The sequence below is a fragment of the Aedes aegypti genome, chromosome 2, assembly GCF_002204515.2.
Source record: "Aedes aegypti strain LVP_AGWG chromosome 2, AaegL5.0 Primary Assembly, whole genome shotgun sequence".
NCBI lineage: Eukaryota > Metazoa > Arthropoda > Insecta > Diptera > Culicidae > Aedes > Aedes aegypti.
In genome coordinates this window covers 442927400-442950683 of record NC_035108.1, presented here as the reverse complement: position 1 = coordinate 442950683, position 23284 = coordinate 442927400, and the positions used below count along the sequence as shown (strand labels likewise).

General features: G+C 37.0%; 1 protein-coding gene across 4 annotated transcripts in view; it reads left to right on the top strand.

Annotated features, from left to right (window-relative positions):
• Positions 1-23284, top strand: part of LOC5572069 (TGF-beta receptor type-1) — a 237164-nt gene that overhangs the window by 120735 nt on the left and 93145 nt on the right. The window contains exon 4 of one of the 4 annotated variants that reach the window (XM_021847888.1): positions 1374-1516. The exons of 2 other annotated variants lie outside the window; for them this stretch is intronic. In XM_021847888.1, the coding sequence (XP_021703580.1) occupies positions 1374-1516 (143 nt within the window). Of the gene's footprint in view, positions 1-520; positions 667-1373; positions 1517-23284 lie in introns of all 4 variants that reach the window. One more of the 4 variants, XM_021847887.1, reaches the window with a different exon arrangement.

The window sequence follows — 23284 nt, the reverse complement described above, 5'->3', positions numbered from 1 at the left end:
CGGTTTGAGCTGAAAACTTAATCGATTGGTCACACTCTGGTGGTGACCAATCGATTAAATTTTCAGCTGGAATGGCTGTTTGGGTCTCTAGATTTGCGCTCTTGAAAATTTGAGGTTTGGCTTCGATGCATCTTCACAAATATGTCGATCAATTGATATCAAGGTTGAAAACGAATTACAAAAAATGATTCTGGGGAATGGTTTTCTGGCAAATGGTCCATTCTGGGGAATGGCTTTCTGGCGAATGGTACATTCTGGGTTTTCTGGCAAAAATCATTATTGCAAATGATTTTCTGGCGAATGTCATACAATCGTTTCTTGATAGGTCTTTTTTATTTCTTTTTGTTTCTTTTTAAAGCTCCTAATTTAATAAATCCTTGACATTCAATCGCTACCAGCCCTGTATTAGTCGATTTCGTTGCGGAATGGTGGGTTCTCCCATGGTTCATAAACGATTCGTCTTTTGTTGAATGGCTCATACAAACATAACTGATTTCGTCTCATCGTTTCGCCAATCAAGGTGTCTCCATCGGAAGGACTACCTCGGCCCGTTCACTTGGAACTGGTGCCGCAATAAAAGCGCCGAACTACACAATGATCACTATTGCTGCTTCGGTCCCGATCTTTGTAACCGTTATCTAAAGCCGCAGCTACCGCTAGAGCAAGGTGCGATTTGCATTCTTTTTCTGTTTAATTTTAGTTAACGTTTCCCTCTTTTCCTTTGTGTTCCGTTCCATTTTTTGTTTCATATTTTTAAATTCAATTTTTTGATTGCATCGCTAATACATCTCGTTGAGTTTTCTTTAATTTGATTTTATTTTTGATTTTTGCACTTTTGTCGGTTCCATTGCCACCAGAATTAAGTGCTTACTAATAACTTCCTTCTGTATAATTTTTGTTCTTTCAACACAATGTTAACCGAATGATGAAATTTGTACTTTTTATGCTTTGTTCTAACTCAAAACAGCCTCTTTGTAGACAGAGTTTTTTAAATGTGTAAGTTGCGGCAAAGAATAAACTCCAACTTGTGTGTGTTTACCCCTTTTTTCTCCCAGGAAGTTAACCCTCGAGCGAGTAGCGAACATCTGCCATTTGTACCCCAAAACCGTCTCCGTCGTCGTTGGGTTCGATAATTGGTCAATTTCCTTACAGAAACTGTATTTAAACCATTTAGCTAGAAAGAAACCAATAATCGAGAGAGCGAACAAAATTTCTCATCTCTCCCTTTTTTCTCTTTTTCTCTCTCCCCACGCTCACGCATTCACTACTCACCTAAAAAAACAAACACATGAATCGAATCGTAACGTAATCCAAACCGAAACACACTCACACACACACCCGCGCGCAATTCGGCCCCGAAACAATAATACCAGCTGCCAGCCGAAAAAGTACGAGCTGGCCGATCGGCTTCCGTTGAGTTGTCTCACCTCGAAGGAAAAGCGTAACTCGTTCACGATCGAGTGCTGCGCCATTGACTTCTGCAACCATAACAAACTATTGCAACTGCCCAAGCCAGGTACCGAAATCAATCCAATCCGTAGCTAAGCTGTAATATCTTCACTGTTAATATTCCCTCTTTAGTTTACAAAAAAAAACTGTTATTCGGTTCAAGAAAAATCCTATTGAGTTGAAAGTCAAAATTCGTTTCTAGTTTGCCTCTCAGCAAATCCTTCTCTTCTCTCATTCTTTTTTGTTTAACTCTCTTAACTGTTCGACTGTAGTTAGAACGAATCGGTTATGGTAATCCCTATTTATTTCACCCGTAGGCTTACGGAATGCTGGAATTTGTCACATTTCCTTAGTTTTTCGAATCCAATCCAACCGATTGGATGCCGACTAGAATGGCTGTCACTAATTTGCTCGCTTGTTGCATAGTTGCAAAACCGCTGTAAGATAGTTGTACACAGCTTCTTCGGTTTTTCTTACGCCTCGTAGTTGGTTGATGGCTTTATAAATATTGCGCATTAATTATGAGAAAATTGTTTCTTTTTTAATTGAATAATTCTATCGTTGTTGAAAGCTCTAGGAATGCAAATGTAAATAATACCTTGTTCTAACCCCAAATGGATGAACTTTTTTAATTTACAAACCTTATTTTGATCATCGACGCTAGTAGACTTGGTTATGGTTGTTATCAGTTCGTAGATTTGAGGTTAAGGTGATTGTAAATAGATCGAACACAGTGAAATACGATGACAAATTTAAAACTTTGATGACACATATAAACACATTTTCTTTTAGATTTTCAGGTATCGAATGAATCCGAAAAATGTTGCTCTGTATTTTTGTTATCCGAAAATGTTTGTTTCAGGTTTCATCATATCCGATCATAACCATGCTGATAACGCTTCATTTTGTTACTATTGTGTTGTTTCTTAGGGCATTTTGTTACAATTCTCGAAAAAATCTACAGTTACTTTAAAAGGGTCCCCAAGTAGCACACATGTTATAATTGAGCATTATCAACTGATATATGACTAAATCTGGTCATATATAGTTTAAAAATACTCTATTATAACATCTGTGTTGCTTGGGTCTAACTGACATGAACGATTTCTCTTCATCGATCCTCTCTTTCGCCAATAACTTTGCTAAATTAGATACATCTGTAATATTTCTTGTTAATGAAGCAGTTTTATAGCACAAAAATATGTTACGAAAAGAGAATCAGTTTTCTGCAATAACGCAAAGAGAGCAACGAAGAAAAGAAATCGGTGATTGCAGATAAGCCCTTATGAAAAAACAATGCTGAAATATTCTAACATTTTTATCTCCGGATAGCGAACGAACTTACATTATTGATCTATCGTGAACCACCGTAGACCCAACGCAGACAAAATTAAACCCATTCCCCTCTGAACCTACTCGGTTTTCACCTTTAAAACGTTTAATTTTCGTATTTATGAAACGATTTAAGTCACATTCTAAAACTAATCACTGCTTTCACCGCTCTGTTTTTTGGAGAGACAAAATGACTTAACCAGACTAGTCAAAACAAAACACAACTTGAGTTGATCTTACCCTGTACAAAAACGTCGTATGTAAAAAAGTGAAACGGTGTAAAATTTTTGTTATCAAATCTTTTTGAGAAAATAAGAAAAACCTCCTTAACTTTGAACGCTAGCTGAATGCATGTAAAAATTGAGCGATGTACACGGCGAAAAAAGGGATTCATTTTAAAACCGTTTTAGGATCCTTGTCAATCAATTTTCTCAAAACCTTATGAAAGATATTACGTCGATTTGATAAAGTAATCGAGAATTGTCTTTTTTTTGTTATTATTTTTGAGCTAGACGAACTTAATATTACACAAATTAAGTAGAGCAAAGCGAAACAGTAAAAGTTCGTGAAATTACAAACAAACTTCTTTGAAAATGTGATTTTTATTCTTCTTTGAAATCTCAATTGCCTTCAATATTTTCGTCTAACAGATTTGGCTACAAACCGACTTCATTTTTTGAAATTTACCGGAAACCAACTAATACTATGCGAGTTATTCCGAGTACTTCCAACCACACTTATCAGCATAAAATGGCGGCTTTTCATCATATGATACATAGAATGCAAACCCTTCCTTTAATTGAAACTGGTAAATCAAAAGAACTAAATTATATTTTTGAGACGGCTAGGCTTAACGGATATAGGAATAGTACAATACAAGCAGTAGTAGATAAGAGGGCAAGAGATAAATATAGGAAAAGTATGACAACACTTACTGCCGAAAAAGAGGATTTAAAAAGAGTAGCGGTGAATTTTGATACCAAGATTACACAGCCTTTGGCTAAGAAATTTCGAAAATATGGAGTAGATTTGGTTTTCAGCAGTAGGAGTAGTCAGCTTAAATCTAGATTAGGATCAACAAAGGATAAAATCAATAAACTGAATAGAGCAGGAGTATATAAAATTTCATGCCCCCATTGTAATAAAATTTATATAGGACAAACAAAACGAACTCTAGAAATACGATTCAAAGAACATATTGCTGAGGTAAAAAAAGCGGACAAGGAATTAGAAAAGGGATTAGCGTATGATTTTAAATCAAAAGTGGCTGAACATGTTTTCCAGGATGGACATCAAATGACAAGCGATAACATAGACATCGTACGAAGCGTATCTTCATCTTGGAAACTAGACGTCGCTGAAAGTTTAGAAATTTACAAACAAAAACCTTCACTACTTCTTAATAGGGATCAAGGAAACGGACAATCAAGGCTGTTTAAGTTTGTACCTAAGAAATATAAACGAGCTTGAATACATAGGTAGACAGTTAGGGATTTGTATATTTATTATTATCCCCCTTTTCAATTTTTGACCAAGACATGACAGGTATACTCCTGTCGAAATTGTTTCCTAGGTTGTTTGATTGTGTAGGTACTTATCTGGTGTTAGTATTTAAGGTAGAGAGATGCGACGATTTCTTCAGTGGATACGAGTAACTGACACTGAAGAAGACTGCAAGTGGTAGTCGAAATACGCGTATCTGTCAAAGATAAGCATTTAGGAGCGGAATTAAAAGGTACACGGTACTCCATCTACTTTAAAGTTTCTCTATTTGAGATTCTGCTCAGAGGATTCGAACATTCATTAAAGAGTTTTTTTTGTTATTATTTTTGAGCTAGACGAACTTAATATTACACAAATTAAGTAGAGCAAAGCGAAACAGTAAAAGTTCGTGAAATTACAAACAAACTTCTTTGAAAATGTGATTTTTATTCTTCTTTGAAATCTCAATTGCCTTCAATATTTTCGTCTAACAGATTTGGCTACAAACCGACTTCATTTTTTTTAAAGCTTTTAAAATTATATTCTATTTTAGGTTGGAAAAAAACCGCCAAACAAAAATGATAAACTTATAAAAAGTAAAACTAGTATTCAACCGATTTATATAGATCAGTCATGTATCGTGTATATAAAATGCTAAGGACAAAATTAAATTTTTGAAGGGATTTACGTAGAATTTTCCGAACAGAAAAATCGAAGAATTTTCAGAGTGAATTCAAACACAAACTTTTACCGAAATGGTCCCCGGAAGAATCATGACTGAACCTGAAAAAAATCTAAGCTTATCGGAATGAATCGCTAGACAAATTGGTGGAATCTCTGAAAAAGAAAAAATCATGCAGTAAGCTTCGATGGATTCACTATGAAATCATCATTGAAAGAAATTTACAAACCGAACAAACCTTCGTAGTCCTTAGAGGAATATCTAGATTCTTAGATAAATTCTTAGAATCTTTGGAGATCATAATGAAAGAATCCCTTATTATTTACTGTATTACTTTCTGCAGGAATCGTTGAAATTGTTGATGGAAATTCCATATGAAGCGTTGGAGGGATTCCACAAGAAATCGCCATGCAATTATTCGAAGAATTCCTGGAAAAAATCCAGAAGCAATGCAAGGTGGAAAAAATACTCAAGGCATCCCAGGAAAAAATCTTGGTGAAATCCTTTGATTGATTACTGTAAGAACCCCGTAAGGAACTTTTGGAAAATCCATGGAACAATCCATCGTAGGAATTCTTGGATTAATTTCTGGAGTATACTTCAAAGATACTTATGGATTTTTTTAAAGATATTCTACAAAGAAATTCAACCTAGCTTTAATAAGGGAATCTTTAGAGGCATTTTGGATTTTATGGTGGAATTATCTTAAAAAATCAAGATAAATGCAGGAAGAAAATGAAAAAATTTGTGCAAAAAAACATGCAGTAAGATCTATAGGAATGTCTTGGAGTATATGCTTGAAAAAAATCTGAAAAAAGTTTAAGATTTGTAAACAAATTACAAGTAAAATTTCGCCCCATAAAAAAATGTTAAGAAAATTTGGTGAAATATTTGCAGCAATATGATATAGAATTTTCTCATGAACCTCTGAAGAAATTTCCGGAGAAAATTATTAACAATTCCTGGAAGACTCATGGAGAAATCTTTGAAACATTTCATAACAGTATTTCAAAGAAACTCTTTCAGGTTTCCTAAGAGTATTTTAGAAATTAAATACAAAAAAGTCTAGAAATTCCCCGCTGAAGTGCCCTTGGGGTGAATTTTTTTGGATAAATCATTGAAAAATAAATCTCTGGAGAATACTTAGAAGAAATCTCCTGATGAAATCTTTCGAGAAACTCTCGGAAAGATTCTTGAAAAATCTCAGAAGCTATCCTACTTAGGTGGATTCCCAAGAGAAATGCCGGATACACTCGAAGGAGGAACACTTTAAGCAATTCCTCGAGGAAATTATTGAAAAATTTCATGAAGAATCATCGAAGAAAGTACTCGTAGAATCGTTGGAAGGCTTTCTATCGGAATCTTTGTAAAAATAACTGGAAGAATCGCTGAAAGAACATTTTAATGAATCCGTCATCAAATGCCTGCACATTTCTTGAAATAATCTGTAGAGAAATTCATTGAAGTATTACGGGGAGAATGTTATGAATGCTTGGTGGAATTTATGAGGAATGGAACATTTTGACAAATTATTGGATTCCTAGAGGTTTTGAAAAAATCTGTAAAGAAATTCCTTAGGGGGACCTTACATAAGTTTTATTTAGTGGAAGATCCCTCGGATGGAATCTCCGGAGAAGGATTCTTGAAGAAATCCAGGTGTCCTGAACAACTACCTGAATCACGCCGGAGATTCTATCTGGAATTTATCACCTGCCCTGTGATAGTGTGATCGCAAAATATCCTTATCACACCCGCGAGTGCAATGGTGAATAATAAATTCGAAAGTACATCGATTCAATCCGTCTAACATTACTAAAGTCGCGTGGGCTGTTAGAATTTGAGTTTGATACTTGTAATCGTTTGAGCTATTCATCAATGGCTTAGCAGCTTAGTTGGTAAAGCGCTCGTCTAGCATGCAAGAGTCATAGGCTCGAATCCCGCCTGAGCGCGTGATTTTTTTTATAATTTCTCTCACATTTCAAGCGTTCGCTATCCGAGCACTTGATTTTGAACCATTCAGCGTTACATTTTAGCCCAAGCATGATTCGTCCTTAATTGATTTTGAAGCTCGATCGAAGCAAATGAAGAGAAACATCCCATCTGTTGCGGTTCATGATCGGCAATGTATCGCAAGTTGTAACAAGTTTGATAACTAAGAGCAGCGAATGACAGCCAAAAAGAGAGCGATGATAAAAATCATTTTTCTTGCCTGTTTGCTATTGGGGGATAGGTGTTTTATTTTACTGGTACGATAAACAATCCCCGAACATCCGTTAGCAGTAGTGTCCCCCATGTTTGGAGCATGTTTAGAGGGGTTTTATCGTGCACTGCTATCCCCCCGATCTAATCAAAGCTGTAGCAGTATACGATATGCAGCCTCTTGCGATATGCTGCAAATCATGATACTTACATAGAGCGATAAGTAAGAGATTCTCTCAATTTTCTCAGGCTTCAATCCCTGGTTAAGGTATAAAGCAATCATTTGAAGGCTTCGAAGATAATGGTTGAATGAATCAATACACGAAGTAAAATGGAAAAATCCGAATAGTTAAATTCCAGGAAATATAGAAATGAGGAATTCTTAGACAAATTCCAGAAAGAATCTCTGACAAATTCCAGAAAGAATCTCTGAATCTCTGAGAATTTTTAAAAGATATTCCTGACCATTTCTCTGAAGAAATTTGAGAAGTAAACAATACAAATTCTAGAGAAATCTCCGCAGGAGCCTTGGAGAAATACCCTGGTAGCAATGGTAGCTGAATAACAGTTTATTCAGCTGGAAAGAGGCTGTATAAACCGTATTTTAGCTGAATAAATTGTTATTCCGCTATCTTCGTTACTTGGGTATCATACATCGTTGTTAAAATCTGTGGAGTATTCTCTTGAGGAATTAACGAAAGAATCCCTGCAGGAATCCTTATATCCCTAGGACTCGCTGAAGGAATTTCAGAAGATTCATTCATTGAAGAAATTCTTCGCAAGATCACATAATGAATTGCTGGAAATATGAGTGGCTTCCTAGGAGGAATTTCCGAAAAAATCCTAAGAGATATTCTCAGTAAAAACCTTGGTGGAACAATTTCTGGATTAATCCTTGAGTTCTTCCGTCGATTTTTTTTAGCAAGATTTAAAGATCTCCGCTCAAACCCTAGGTGAAAATTGAAGAGAAATTTCTTGCGGAGTTTCTGAAAAAAATGACAGATTTCTGAAGAATCAGAATACTTCCTGATGGAATCATTTATGAGATTCTTAAAGGAATTTATGATGAAGCCTTTGAACATAATCCTGGAGGAACTCTTGTAAGAATTCATGAGAGAATCTTTGAATCCATGAAAAAATACTGGAGGAATGCCTTGAAAGCACCTGCAGATTTTCCAGTCATAGGCCTTGGAAAAATCACGTATGAATCCTTACAAGAATAGGCCAGGGGAAGTGGTTCACCTAGAGTGAATTTCTGTCAAAGAAAAAGTAGATTTTGTATGAGATTTGACAGAAAAATGAATGACAAGTATTACCGAAGGGAAATCTATAAGAATTCCTGATTGTGGAGAAATTTCTTGCTACGAACTCAAATAAGCTCCTTAAAATAACTTAATTTTTTTAATTATTTTTGCAAATCTCTTGTTTTTCTTGTAAAATTTTTCCTGAGGAATGAAGAGCAATAAGTTTCTTGAGGAATACCTAGAAGAGTAATCCTAACGTCAATAAAGGTGAAATTTCAAGAAGCCTCCCTAGAAGAATCCTTGAACGAGTTCTAGCTAAACTTTACTAAAGGACCTATGACAAATTCCATGTCAAATCGATCACAGAACTTGACACTCTTCGATTTGCAGTAAAATTTGCACATGTTTTCGGTATCGATCATTTTGACTCAAGAATAACTTTTGAAAATGGCCTATGAGTTTTTACATGCAAGTTCTAGCTCCGACATTGTTGATTTTATGGGACGGGCCTGGTGTAGTGGTCACAACTCACACCTCTCACGCCGAGAATCCCATCCCCGAGATAGTCATTTACGACGTAAAGGTTATAGTGACGATTTCCTTCGGAAGGGAAGTAAAGCCGTTGGTTCCTAGATGAACTAGCTCAAGGCTGAAAATCTCGTTAATAAAGATAGAAAAAAAAACGGTTGATTTTAGATAAAAAAAGGTTCTATGGAGAAGTTGCAATGGACCGTTTGAGCTCTTTGAAAGTGGTGTATATTCACTACAACTTCTCCATAGAACATTATGGAAATACTGAAGCTTTCGGGAAGGTTTTCATTATAGCTAGCGTTTCATACAAGAATGCAACAAAAGAGGTTAATTTGGTTTAGAGATTGATAATAAAAGGCAAACAGAGAACCCTGTCACGCCGAGGTTTTGGGATCGATTCCCATCCTCGAAATAGTCACTTATGATTCAAAAGTTATAGTGACGACTTCCTTCGGAAGGGAAGTAAAGCCGTTTGTCTCAAGATGAGCTAGCCCAGTGTTAAAAATCGCGTTAATAAGATAAGAAATAAAAAAAGATTCTCCATGTTAGATAGGTAAATTCGAACAGTTACGCTAGAGTTTTAAAATAATGTTTTGGAGGAATTTCCTAAAAAAAGATGGCGAAGTTGCAGCAGGACTTCGTCCCAAATGGGCATGCTGAGGGTCGCACTGATCAAGGATCTTTCCGGTTGGAAGTTTTCTCGATTCCTCAGGGCTTAGATTATATTACAGAATTTTTTAAGAGGTTCTGTAGGGAATGTTTCCATTGTGTTATGTATTTTTTATACATGAGTTTTGCGATTCTACCCCATTACCCCGAATACCATTACCCCGAATGCCATTAACCCGAATGCCATTACCCCGAAATCCAAATCTCCGGACGACTCCATAACCCCGAATGGCATTACCCCGAATGGCTTACCCGAATTCCAATATCATTGGGAAATGTCATCAATGTCATCATGTCATCTTAATTGTAAACCCGGGGAAACAGCATTCGGGGTAATGGAATTCGGAGAGATGGCATTCGGGGTAATGGGGTAAAATCGAGTTTTGCTATTCTTGGTAAGAAAGATTCGACCTAAAATTCCTACAAGAATTCTCCAAGAACTCTTTCAGGTAAATATAATTTCCTTGGAAATTTATTGGGAGAACCCTTCAAAAAAATATCCTGAAATTTTTACGGTTATTTGTCGTGAAAAGTTTGATAGCAATGGAAGCGCTCATAAGAACTGAGAAGCAAGCTCTGTCCTAGATGGGACGTATTGAAAAAAAAAAGAACTTTCCAGAACATTTTCAGGGATTTCTCCAAGCTTTTTTTTCTTCCTACCTGAATTACCACGGAGATTCTACCTGTAATCCTTCCATAAATTTCTTTCAAAGATGTTTTTTATTTATTAAAAAGTTTAAAAGTTGTTTTCATATATTAGTTATGTAAACATATTTTCATTCATTTCACATGTAGCGCAAAAGCGACTGAAATTATCAAAGTGTACCTTTCAGATGATTTGTTGTGCAGTTACACTCTTTTCAGAGATCTCCTAATCACTCTCTCAAGTGCAATATTGAACAGTAAATTCGAAAGAGCATATCTTTATATTAATCCGTCAAAGGTCACTAAAGCCGCATGGGCTATTGAGATTTGCATACGAAATATGTAACCTTCTGAGATATTTAGTCATCAAGTGGCTCAGTAGCTTAGTTGGTAAAGTTCTCGTCTATCATACAAGAGTCGTGAGTTGCAATCCTGTCTGAGCATGTGCATTTTTTCATAATATCACTCATATTTCAATTCATGCGTCTGATATCCGAGCACTTGATATTTGAAACAATCATTTGTATAAGCCTATTTTGTTTCGCCGGAAAACCATGTCCGAATGTTGTCTACCAAATCTTAATCTTAATCGTCTGCCTTCGAAAAATAAATTCAATAAAATTCACAGACGTTACCGTCATGTTAACGGAAGCCCTAATCTTCTTATATTCCTTATACTTTCCGATAAAAATAATAAGCCCCCAGTTATGGGTTAGATACTGAAAATTATACTTTTCCCCCCATATGTACGTAACCGATTCAAAATTGATATCGGGGCTAGGTCGTAGAAATAAACGACATATCTCGCAATTTCTCCCGTCCTAGTTTGACGCCGAAGGGATTCCACTCGTTTTTTGTTCCTTACATCGATCGACAAATTTTGGGGAGAGCACACCACACCAATTCGGATGATGAAAGAGCTTCGTGGTGTGGGGGCGACAGTAGTGTACGATGGGGGAAGAAGACGGAAGCCGAATTCCATTAAACCCAGTCGTTGTCGTCGTCGGACACGCTAAGATTCGTTCACTCTTAATTGTGTTACGGAAAGTGAACTTTAGAGAAACAAATTTTAAGAGTTATAATTGTAGCCTAATAAGAGAATATCACCTAATTCGTCTTCCAACTGTTGACTTTTGTTCAAAGCTGTGAATCATCGGAACTAAGCGTGTAGGACGAAAGTGGTTTACATAACTTGTGGCATATCACCTTGTCAAGAAGCCCATTATCGAGAGTGAATGGGAGGTCGTTTTCGTGTTGTTGTTGCCGTACTGTTAGCAGAGAAAGACGCTACGATTATGGTTCGACTAACATCTCGGAATCCATGCAGGTGAATCTTTGCTTGAGATCCGACAGAGTCGGGTGGACGGAAATGGCTGTTTGGGTGGCGCTTATTGATATCAGAGAGCAGATAAGCAGAACAAAGAGGCCAAATGTCACCGAGTGCAAAGTCGGTACTCGACGACGAGGAAGGAAGTAGCAGTTTACGCCAGGTTTCCTCTAATGGCAAAACCCGGATCGTATTCGGTGTACAAGCCAACCAGAAGGGCATATAATTTAGTGTCTCCACATATTTGGCTGGCAAGAAAGCAACTTCTATTGTATAATCATAATGGCTCCCGAAGCTAAGGTAATTTGACACCTTTTTGTTGATTTAATTAACTCCTAGATAAAGGATTCTGCTGTTGCCGTGTCATGTAGACCAGACTAGATTCAAGCAACTGTGCTCCTAAGATGTGGAGTTTACCCTCGTTACAGGGCTGGTAGCAGGTCTTTTTTAGAGACATGGCCACTATTTTGATGAAAGTCTCTTTGTCTTATTTTGTTTCTATTTCCACAATTAATAACTGAGAGTTTACTTGTGAATTGAGCATTTTGCATTTGTATATCGTGTGGAAAGTACGAAGATACTCGATGCCCTGGGAAGTCGAGAATATTTGCTTTACGAAAGTACCCTCGACTGGCGGGATTCCAACCCACAATAAATTCGAGCCGGAATTTCTCATGAAGTAGTTTTTCTCCTTTGAAAAATCCTGCAGGATATGATTTCGGGATTCGTTTTTTAAACAATTATCTTAGCAATTTATTTGAAAAAACTCTTCAAGACTTCCTCAAGTGTCCAGGAGTTTTTTTTACAGGAATCGTTACAGAATTCGTCAGGAATTTCTACATAAGTTTCATTAGACATCACTTTAGCTTTTTTTCTATCAATTCCCTAAATATGGTGTCTGTAAAATTCAAATTCTTAGACACTCAGTCGCTACCAACCCTATCGTTCATTCTTCCACGTGTATAGCTTCCTAAAATATGACATTGCACCCATATGTTTCCTAAAGGCCATTCCGGGAGCAAAATTTAATATGTTCAGCAGGAAATCCTATGCTGCATTCATCCTCAATAATAGCTTCATTCCTTTTTCCTTGCCGCCATATCAATCCAGATGCTTGTTACTTACCAAAGAAACTCGTGCATTTTTTCGGTGTTTCCTTGAAAATTGTAGCCGACGGCGAGTCCTTTTCTCACCATCCCGCCAGGCCCCCCCTCGGACCCCTAAAGCAAATGGCATCAATAATGGGCCCATAACAATAACATACACACAACACAGCAGTCTGAAGCTGGAAGCCATTTGCCTCCATTTCTGCGGCGATGAGATTCGATCGGCGAGAAATGGTTCTCGCTCGGGCGAGCATTGTGTTTTAGCTACATTTCTTCAAGAAAGGCGTCATTTTCTCGGCACCCACACTTGAATGGCAGCCGTCATCATTCCACTCGAGGAAACGAAATGGTCGCGGCCTGAATATTTGTTTATGGATGGAATATTGTGGCCGCCGCCGGATTGGGTTTCACCTTGGAGGCTTCACTTATCCGTTGTGACGCGTTGACATTGATTGCGATGCCCTGCCGGGTGTCAGTTGATTGACCAGTTTGGTGGACGGTCAATGGCGTTTGACAGTAACTGAGGATTTTCTTCAGCAAAAATAATCTGAAAGCTGATTCAATTTTGGAAGTTTTTCGACTTCATGTCGTTGTTTTGGTATGTATTAGACCAGACAAATTCATCTATCTCTTCTTAACATTAAAAGTCCTTATTTTAATAGTTATTAACTATGACCTTACTTTAAAAAAGTTACACTAATCATGAGGCAAAATTATCATTATTCTATATCTTTCCTACCAAATGCTCACCATAATCTTACATTCGCATTAGTTTTACGAAAAGGTTTGGGACTAACCCTCTACAAGTTTGACACTTCATCCAAAAGTCGAGAGCTGTCCTGGCTAGGTCATTGCGAATGCGTGGGAGTTAAAAGGGATGATTAGTTTGATGCCTACTTAGAAGAAATCACGGGAAATTGGAGGTTTTTCAGTGGAAGTTAAGTTCCTTTGACAGCGCTGGTAGCAGGTCTTTTTTAGAGACTTGATCACCATTTTTAGGCAAATCTTTGAAAAGTCTCCATGTCCAATGAAAGGTCTCTGAATTCTTCCTTTTCACTAAATTGAGCTTGAGCATGAGCAAGATTAACTCCCCGCAGTTGCTACTCCGTTATTACAAGAACTACTATACATGTTCAAGGATCCAACGGATGCTACTTGGGATTAGTTGCACGCTCGAGGTGTAAGTATTGGAGTTCTTTTTTTGAGTACTGAACAATACCGGCGCCGGCTGCGTCCGAATGCAGGTAAATTTGGGATGTGGAGGAAATGTTGACGTGTTAATGGCTTTATGGAAGCCGTTGAGTCTTCTGCACTTCCTATTTTTTTTGCGTACAACTTTGCTGACGTACCATTTTAATATTTACCATGATGCTAATTTGAAAGGTTTCTTATCAGTCTGTAAAGAAAATGTTGATACTTGTATTGTCGAATTATTCAAAGCTCTTTATTATTTTACAAAATAAAATAAAGCAGGTTGCATTTATAAATTAAGCCGAACTTGAAATAAGGTTTATTTTGACAGTAATCTCTTTACTGTTTGTTGAAAAACTATATAATAGTAGCATCTCCTTCTCTACTTCGATAATAATGTGAATCAGCATATTGAACTCATATGAAACAAAAGCATGGAACGAGCTCACCAGTTGATATTCCATCCTCAACTGTCTAACAAGACACGAAAATGAAATAAAACTTACACTCCAGCGATTCAAAAAGCTAACCCGTTTTCTTTGCCTTTACGAAGCGCATTCAATTCCATTTTTTACCAAAATGATCTCTAAAGTTATTTTTTTGCTTTCTCTGTTTATTAATTACACAAAAAAAAAATCCAAATCATGATTTACAAGTCATTAGATTCATAATTTGTTTAGGTCTAAGACCACAAATCATGGTCCTGGAGTCATAATCATGATTCCTCATAAGCGCAACATCCAGAGTGACAACACTAAACGGGGTGCATTGCATCATTTCATTCGTTTTGATCACCTGATTTTTTTTATTTATTTATTTGTGAATTCATGTAATATAAGGCTAGAAGTCTTGTACACTTGATAAGAAAATAATACGCCAAAGATATTCTAATTTCAACATGATAAAGTGGTAGTGTGGTTTGATACGGGGCTCTAAACCAGAAGGTTCTGGGTTCGTAACTCGTTCTAGCTTTATTTATGATCATAAACGGATGACTCATGATTTTAGGCATGATTCATGATTCCGTGCAATACACAACATAAACATAAAACGTGTGTTGCGTTACGGCGATTTGACTCATTATATCGTGAGTCCAAATCATGGTGTATTGTCAAAAGCTGAAAACACTTCGAAATCATGAGTCATAACCTAGTTTTTGAATTCTGATTTCTACTTGTTTTGTCCTGATGAAAAATGCCAAAAGGTTTTAGGAATTTGCTCGTCAGGAATTCTTCTAGAGATTTTTCCAGAGGTTTCTTCTGGAAAGCCTTCAGGGATCCCTCCTAAAATACCTATAGAGATGTTGCCACCAATTTTCCCAGGAATTCATCCAGAATTTTTTTCTTTCAATAATCTGTCAAGATATGCTTATGAACATTTTTCCAGAATTTGCTAAACAAAATTTTACCACTCCAACGCTACTACCTGCAGTAATTTCTACAGGGATTACTATTGAAATTTTCTAAGCGATTATCCCAGGATCTCTTCCAGTTTTTTTTTCCAATAATTATTCTACTTATCTCTCCAGCTTATGCTTTAGGAAATCTTTTAATGATTCCTACACGAGTTTTTCCATGTTTATCCCAGATTTTTGAAAAAAAAAAATAAAATAATAATTTAGAATGTTTTCAGGAAATCTGAAGAACTTCTTTACCGATTTTTTTTTTTTCAGTTATTCTTCCGGCCATTTTTAGAGATATTCCTTCAAAAATGCATCCACGAATTGCTTGAAAAAACTTGCAAAGTTGATTTCAGGAAATCTGTAAGAATCTTTGTATGTTTCAATAAATTTATACAGGGATCATGAAGTTGCACCAGAATTTTTTTTATTTTTGCGGTTCTTCCAACACGACTTGAGTAATTTGTCTAGTAGAGTCACCATCGGTTCTCCAAAATCGATGGTTATGCACCAGGAAATGATACAGCAAGTATTCCAGTTGTTCCTCCGATAATCTCATATAAATAAAAATGGGATGGTGTTTGTATGTCACGAAATGGCGTGAGAACGGTTCAACCGATATTCACAATTTTTTCACTCTTCTAGGCTTGTTCGTACGTAGAAAAAGTTTAGGAAAGTCTTCGGAATAGTTGTAAAAACGGAAGACATGTTATGTGTCATTTTGTATGGGACATTGCATGCCATATAACAACAGCCTACTTGATGGCAAGACGAAATTTGCCGGGACCACTAGTTTCTTAATGTTCTATTTCTTCAATTTCTTACGAAAGAATCCCTTGAAGAAATTTTCCAGAATATGACCCAGAAATTCGTTTGAATATTGTTTTCAATAATTATCTCAGCAATTCCTAGAGAATCCTCCAAGACTTCCTTTTGAGTCTTAGGCTTTTTCGGAAATTCGTGGATAATATTATTTTTGTTTTTCTGTATTTTAGTGACTTTTCGCCATTGGCGAGTTTGCCACTTGATTCATGCATAATTCTACAGAAGTTGTATCAGAGATCACAACAAGATTTATAGGGGGGGTCTGTAGCCTTGAGGTTACGCTTTCGCTTCATAAGCGGAAGGTCATGGGTTCGATTCCCAGCCCCTCCACAAAAAAAACCGTCCAGCCACCAGAAGACGCCTCACGGAGGACCGTCCTTTGGGGAGCACATCCATCTTCCGTCAGTATGATGGTGACTGAGACAAACTGACCATCTTCGCAGGCATCTAGCCTCACTAACAGCAGAGCTCTCTCCTACCTGCTCGGTGTGAGAGTAAAAGAGTAGGAGAGAGTGAATTTAGATGTATATATAGATAAGTTGAAAATAGATCTGTATCGGTAAAGAAGCTACAGATCAACTGAGTCCGGCACAGTAGTGGCCACGAACACAGAGTGCCTTAAAAAAAACGAGATTTATTTCAGGAACATTCTTGGATTTTTTCAGAAATTTCTCAAACGATATCTGAATTTAATTTTGACTATTCGCTGAAGACATCGTTGGAATAGTTTCTGGACAAATGCTTAAGAGGAATATTAGAAAGAATTCCTGGAATAATTGCTGAAGTTGCTCTCAGTGAAATCCTTGATAGAAGCTTCGCAAATACCGTAAAGTATCCCTATTTCGTCCGCGTTCCTAATTTCATTTACTGACATTTTATACAATTTCTTCAAAAATTGGTGAGCTCGTTTCATGTTTTAATTTCACATCCTATCGTGAAAACGGTCTGAATGTTGCGTCGAAAATTTCGTCCAAAGATATTTGGTCTAATGACATGTGGTCGAAAGTACATTTGGTCGAAGGGACATTTGGTCGAAATGCTTTAGACTTATCGGTCTCGCAGAATCAGCCGGAATGAGAAAAATGATAGCAAGAAACGTTAAAAACGCAAGTAACGCGATAACTTTGTATTAATGCAAAATTAAATAATCTTCGAAATCCCAATTAAAATGCCCCTTTGACCAGATAACATACGTTTCTCAAAGCAATTAAATTCTTTTGGACCAAATGTCCATTCGACGAAATGTCCGTTCGACCAAATGTACATTCGACTAAATGTCATTCGACCAAATGTCATAGATTCGTATGTTGCATTTATGTATTTGTTCACAAAACAATGATTAGTTCGACACTCCTAGTGTCGGCGTACCATAATTTATATTTTAAATTATACATTTTGAAGGACACATATTTTTACTTTTGTTTGTAATTACAAAAAAAAACTATGAATAGTTTGGCACAAGAAGTGTCGACGTATTTTTTTCAAAGAATTATAGAAGATTGTTTCGGTTCATGTGCAATGAATCACTTACAACTACTTCAATCACTTACCAAACGCAAATCAAACGATGACGACAAATTTATGTACAGAAGAATGGTAAAGAAGATGACTATGTAAAATGGATAACTTTTTAAATTGAGGTTACACGAATCGCATCACTTACCAAGGTGAATCCCGATTGTGTAGCTTCTGAATCTTTTCCACTAACAAAAATTCCTTCCGTTGAAAACCATGAGAATGCAGAGGATACTCGGCCTTTAGTAACAAAGGATGTCACACATTCCTTCCATTCCCGGCGCCGTCAATTTAGAATATTTGGAATTCTCGAAATTATATATTGAAGATTGAAAGCTACTCCCTATGTTGGTTTCTTGTGCAATTTCGATTATTCCAATCTATCAATCAATCAAACAAGCGGATATTCTAGAAGACTAGGGGGAATTTTTAAAATAACATTCTATACCATTCCAAAACAAATTATAAGGGAACATTGGAGTGGTGGTCCTGGAAGAAATCACGCTGAAATTCAAAAGAAATGAAATATCTCTTGAAATTTCTACAAACAGATGAGATTAGACAGAGTTGTCGAAAATCGCAAAGAAACTAAACTAAAATCCTACTTTCAATCTAATGTTTTTGGGGTTCAAATAAGTTTCGTCTTCTTATTATTGACATTACGTCCTCACTGGGACAGAGCCTGCTCGCAACTTGTTGCCATTTTCGCATTCGTGTGGCAGGTACGATGATACTTTATGCCCAGGGAAGTCGAGGAAATTTCCATTACGAAAAGATCCTGGACCGACCGGGAATTGAACCCAGACACCTTCAGCATGGCTTTGCTGTGCAGCCGCGGACTATAACCACTCGGTTAAGGAAGGTCCCAATTGATTATAATAAGTTTATTGGATGAAAATGATTCAGTCAATATTTCATACAAAAATTAAAATATCTTATTAATTAAACAACTTAAATATGTCTCTTACTTTGCTTCAGGTGATCAAAAATTATAAAATTTTGACATTATAAAATTTAACGCATTTGGTTTGTTGTCTTCCTATAAAATCGTCTAAGATTTCTCTGAAAGCGCTTTGATAAATAATGAGTTTTTTATAGGGTCCTATAAGTATTGAAATATATCTCTAAAATTCATTCAATTATATCTAGGAAAGTTAGCTTTCTACTAAAATGCGCTTTTTAGCAAGTTCAATCAACTCCCAGTCTACAGATGCTTTTCCATTTATCGCACCTGTAAAAAGTAAGTAAACCCTCACCGGTAGCACACTCCGATGAATACAGCTGTAACCAATGGGAAACCGTTGCAAACCGTAGAACGAATCACATTTTTCATCGAGTTAATCGAACGGAGATAAGAACCACGTTGATTTCCCTCCGGTGTGGGTGGCGGCAAGGTAATTGAACTTCATCTCCGTCCGTCTGTATCTAAGCGTAACTTTTATCATTTGGAATAGCGAAACACAAAAACTGCACTCGGACGGATCTTGTTGATTTTAGTAACTGTTAGTATTGACCGTAATTGATTCCGATCTTCACAGCGAAATTGCTTCTCGCGGGACGGCAATCCATCCAATTAATTTCGAATAATATCACATTTCTGATGAATCCAAACGGCTACAGGCGGGTGGCAATGAATAATTAGCAAAGCCAATAAAGCACTTGCTAAAAGTGCGAGAAGCCGTGTCCGTCTCGGGAATCTTTGCTCCAAATTTAGACACTCGCTCGGTGCAAAAAAATCGCCATCCTAAGGAAAACCTCAATTTCCGTTCTTTACCATTCTTGCCGTCCCTGAGGAGCGCACATCCCACGGATTTTGTCCTCCCAAACAAAGAAAAGATTCCGAATCGCGTCCCCGTCCTCCCGAGCGAGGGCGTCAATTTTCCTCCTTCGTCGGGCTTCTTAACAGCTTAGCGAAGGTGTTTTGCCATGCCAGGCACCTGTCGGGTCGGCCCAGGTTCTGACGATGAGGTGGGCTGAAGGCGACGTGGGTTCTCCGGATCCAGCAGCAGCAGCAGCCAGCCAGAATGCTTAATGAGATAATGCCAAGGTGTATCCAATTTAACATTTTCCTCCTGGCTGACTGACACTGGCAGGACTCAAGGAGCAGCTCTCATTCCTCATTTATTTCTTTGTAGCGTGATCCGGGAGCAGTGTTGCCGGGCGTTGTTTGTTTCGATGGAAAAGAATGGTGGGGTGACCATCAGGTTGAGTTTTGAATGATATGAATATTATGATTACGCTGATAGTTAAATAAGGTTGACAACTATTACGTTTTCCAATCAGGAAACACTAATCAAATTCAAAATCAGGACACGTCTTGTTAAATCAGGAAGGATGGTAACTCTAGATGTTCCCACGGAATCATTATCGAGCAATTGCGTCGTGGTTTAACGGAAGATTTCTCAACGAAGGCCCACTTCAAAACGCATTGCCATTGGCCGCCAGGTTACTTTTTTTGCCGTGAGTAGCAAATTCTTTGTTGTTTTTTTTCGAGGAATGATGCCAGAAAATACGCATTGGAAGCTCATCAGCTGGCGGCCAGGCAGACATACGAGTGTCAAAGACAGGAAAAGACGCTAAGGAGCTCTTTTAGAAGTGATGAATTCTCGGTATATGGATGCTGTATTCTGGTACTGGATTGGATGTGGTCTAGCCAATAAGCTGCTATCCAGGATCGTAGGGGAATTTCTTGGTTAGAACAATGCTTTGACTAACAAGAAAATTCTCGAAAATCAGACAATGTCAGGAGGATGATTTCTTACTTGGAACATCAAGGCAAATTGGAGACTTCTTACATAATTACTTAAGAACCTGGAGTTTTTTCTTCTCTCGAAAAGTTTAAGGGGTCTATTTTGTAAATCGAGCGAATTCATGTGACTCGTCTGTAGTCATTGGGTCGTATGAATAAAATGTAGTAAAGTTGAGTTTACTACATTCTCGGTAGTAAACGCTAAATGTGGAACACGAGTGGAACATGTTTGTGTCATTTTCCTTTCTACACCTTTCGAACATACTACAAACAACGCATTGATATGAATAAAGGTAGCATTTACTACAAAGCTACTGGTAGTTAGCTCCAGAGGTTGCTACACATGCTTTGAGATTGCGGAATTGAATGGAATAATGTACTTGTGAGTAAAAATCATGGCAAAACGATATGAGTTTTGATATTTCGGAAGGTATTTTGAGTTTTGCTTAGGAATTCTGAGGTTATGAAAACATTCGCCCCGCCAATTCTGAGATTCCGGTAAGATTATCGGCAGTAGCAATTTGTAATATTCGTGTGAATTCTGGCATTAAGATAATTATGTTATTTTCTAGGAATTTTAGGATGTCGGTAGGAATTCAGATATTTATAATGTAATTCTGAATTTTACGTGTAAATTCTGACATCTCAGATTCTCAGATTTCCTTTGGAATTCCGGAATTCCTATAGGAACTTTGGGATTCCGATAGGGATGTCGGATTTTTTATGATAATACCATTCTAGGAATATTGCGGAAATATTAGAAATCTGGTAAAAACTCTAGAATTGGGGTGGGGATGGGATTCCGGATATTAATCTCTTAAAATTCTGTGGGTATCTTTGAGACGGTATTTCTGTAAGAATCTATGAGATTGCGGTGGGATTCCTGCGAATTATTGTGTGAATGTTTGTAATTCTGAAAATCAATCTTGTTAATTATTGTAAAAACCTTTAAGATTCCGTTGATCTCTAGTTCCATTGCATTTCACAGCAAAGCTTCAATATAAACCTTTTGAATGTCGGTAAATATTTTATAGATTTCAATGGGATTTTTTGTGAAATCGATGAGAATTTTAACAATTTCAAAGGGAACCCTGGTGTTTTAGGGGAGATCCTCATTGAATTCTAACGACTACTAATGGAATCGCTACAATTCTCATAAAAATCTCTACATTCTAAGTTCTAGAAATTTCAAGGATACAATCAGAAACCCCATCAAAATAACGAGAATATCACAGAAACACTTAGAACTTTCGGAATTCAACATGCTGTTAAGAAAACACACGGGGAGCATCAAAATTCTACCGCAATTTCACCAGAATCTCAGTACTGGTGCTAGAAAATATGTGGTTCCCAATTTGATAGCTGTAGTCTCAAGATCTCTTCATAGATGTTAAGCTAATATAAAAAAAATCATCAATCACTGGCATTGGCGAAGACCGAAAGCCACTCAGAAAATTCTTTGATGTACCATCATCATAAAATCATAGACATAAAGAGAATACCAGACTAATCGCAAAATTACACTACAAATCTTGTCAAATAACAGCACCTTCATGATTTGTGCAAATTATCGCGTAATCGATTAGATTCCATGCATTTTCTTCATATGCATGATTGTATTAATTTTAAGCGTCACTCTGAATAGATTGTTCTTTATACGTGCAGAATCACTCTGCACTCTGAACGGAAATTTCTTGACGTGCAGCTTCAGTCACTGCTCATTTTCGAAAGCAGTAAGTACTACATGTTCGAAAAGTTTTTTATTCATACCAAAAGTGTAGTAAACTTTGTGGATTTTGTTTTTGAGTAGATGCTACATGTAGTAAAGTTCAACGTTTTTTATTCATATCACCCATTGTCGATCAAAGTAAGCATGCATATTTTAGATGTCACCTGTCGGCTCCCATAGTAATCCAGTCACATAGAGTGACAACTGTCGAGAAACTCGAGTGACAGAGCCGAGTCGAGCAAAAATATTGGTCGACAGTGACTCCAGTCGAGTAGTTTTTGGTCGACTCGACTTATAAAATAGGGCCCTAAGATTCAGACATGGATTTTAGTTTTCGGTTCATTACTGAACAACTATTTTTATTTCTTTTTAAAGATTTTTTACGTAAACTGATGATGGCCGCCATCTACTCAACGGTCCCGTTTCAAAAATACCCATATTGCATGGATTTGAAATAATTTTCACAAACCGGAAGTCTCCATCTTGATTCCAAAATGGCGTCCGACTTCTATTTTCTTCATCTACTCATCGGTCCTGTTTAAAAAATACCCAAATTGCGTCGATTTGAAGTGGTTTTTATTTATAAGCGGCGTTGCGAAAATCTCAAATTCTCATTTCTCATGCTTGAAATGTTTCATGCTTGAATTGTAACTCACGCAACTCAACAGCTAAACATCATGCACGTGGTCCTCTTTCGCAAAGTGCACCTCTTTCGGAAGAATTAGATGCCCATCCACGTAATTATTGAGCTGAAATCGAATTCAGGTTAATTTCTGCGTTCATAGGTCCTCTCATGGCGTAGTGGTAACGCGACCTAACTAGAGATCAGGGAGTCGTGAGTTCGATTCTCACCGAGAAGATGTGTAACTTTTTCGCAAAACTTCACATCAATTTGTCCATTTAATCCAATTGCAAAATATATGTAATGTTTAGCTTTCGGTAGTTGTTAAACTTCCACTCGGCTGGCTAGCCGTAAACTACGATTCATAATTAAAAACAAAATTCGTAAACACGTATGTTAAGACTAAATGAGTGCTGTAAACCACTAAAAGTGAACATCACTCGCCTAAAATAATTTATGAACCTGTGTAGATTATGGTCAAAACTTCAGAATGTTTTGGAGGCCTTAGCATTATTCTAGGTTAATTTGATTTTTTCTTAATATCCTGCAGCATCGTAACTTATTACAAATAACGGGTCTATTAACTTT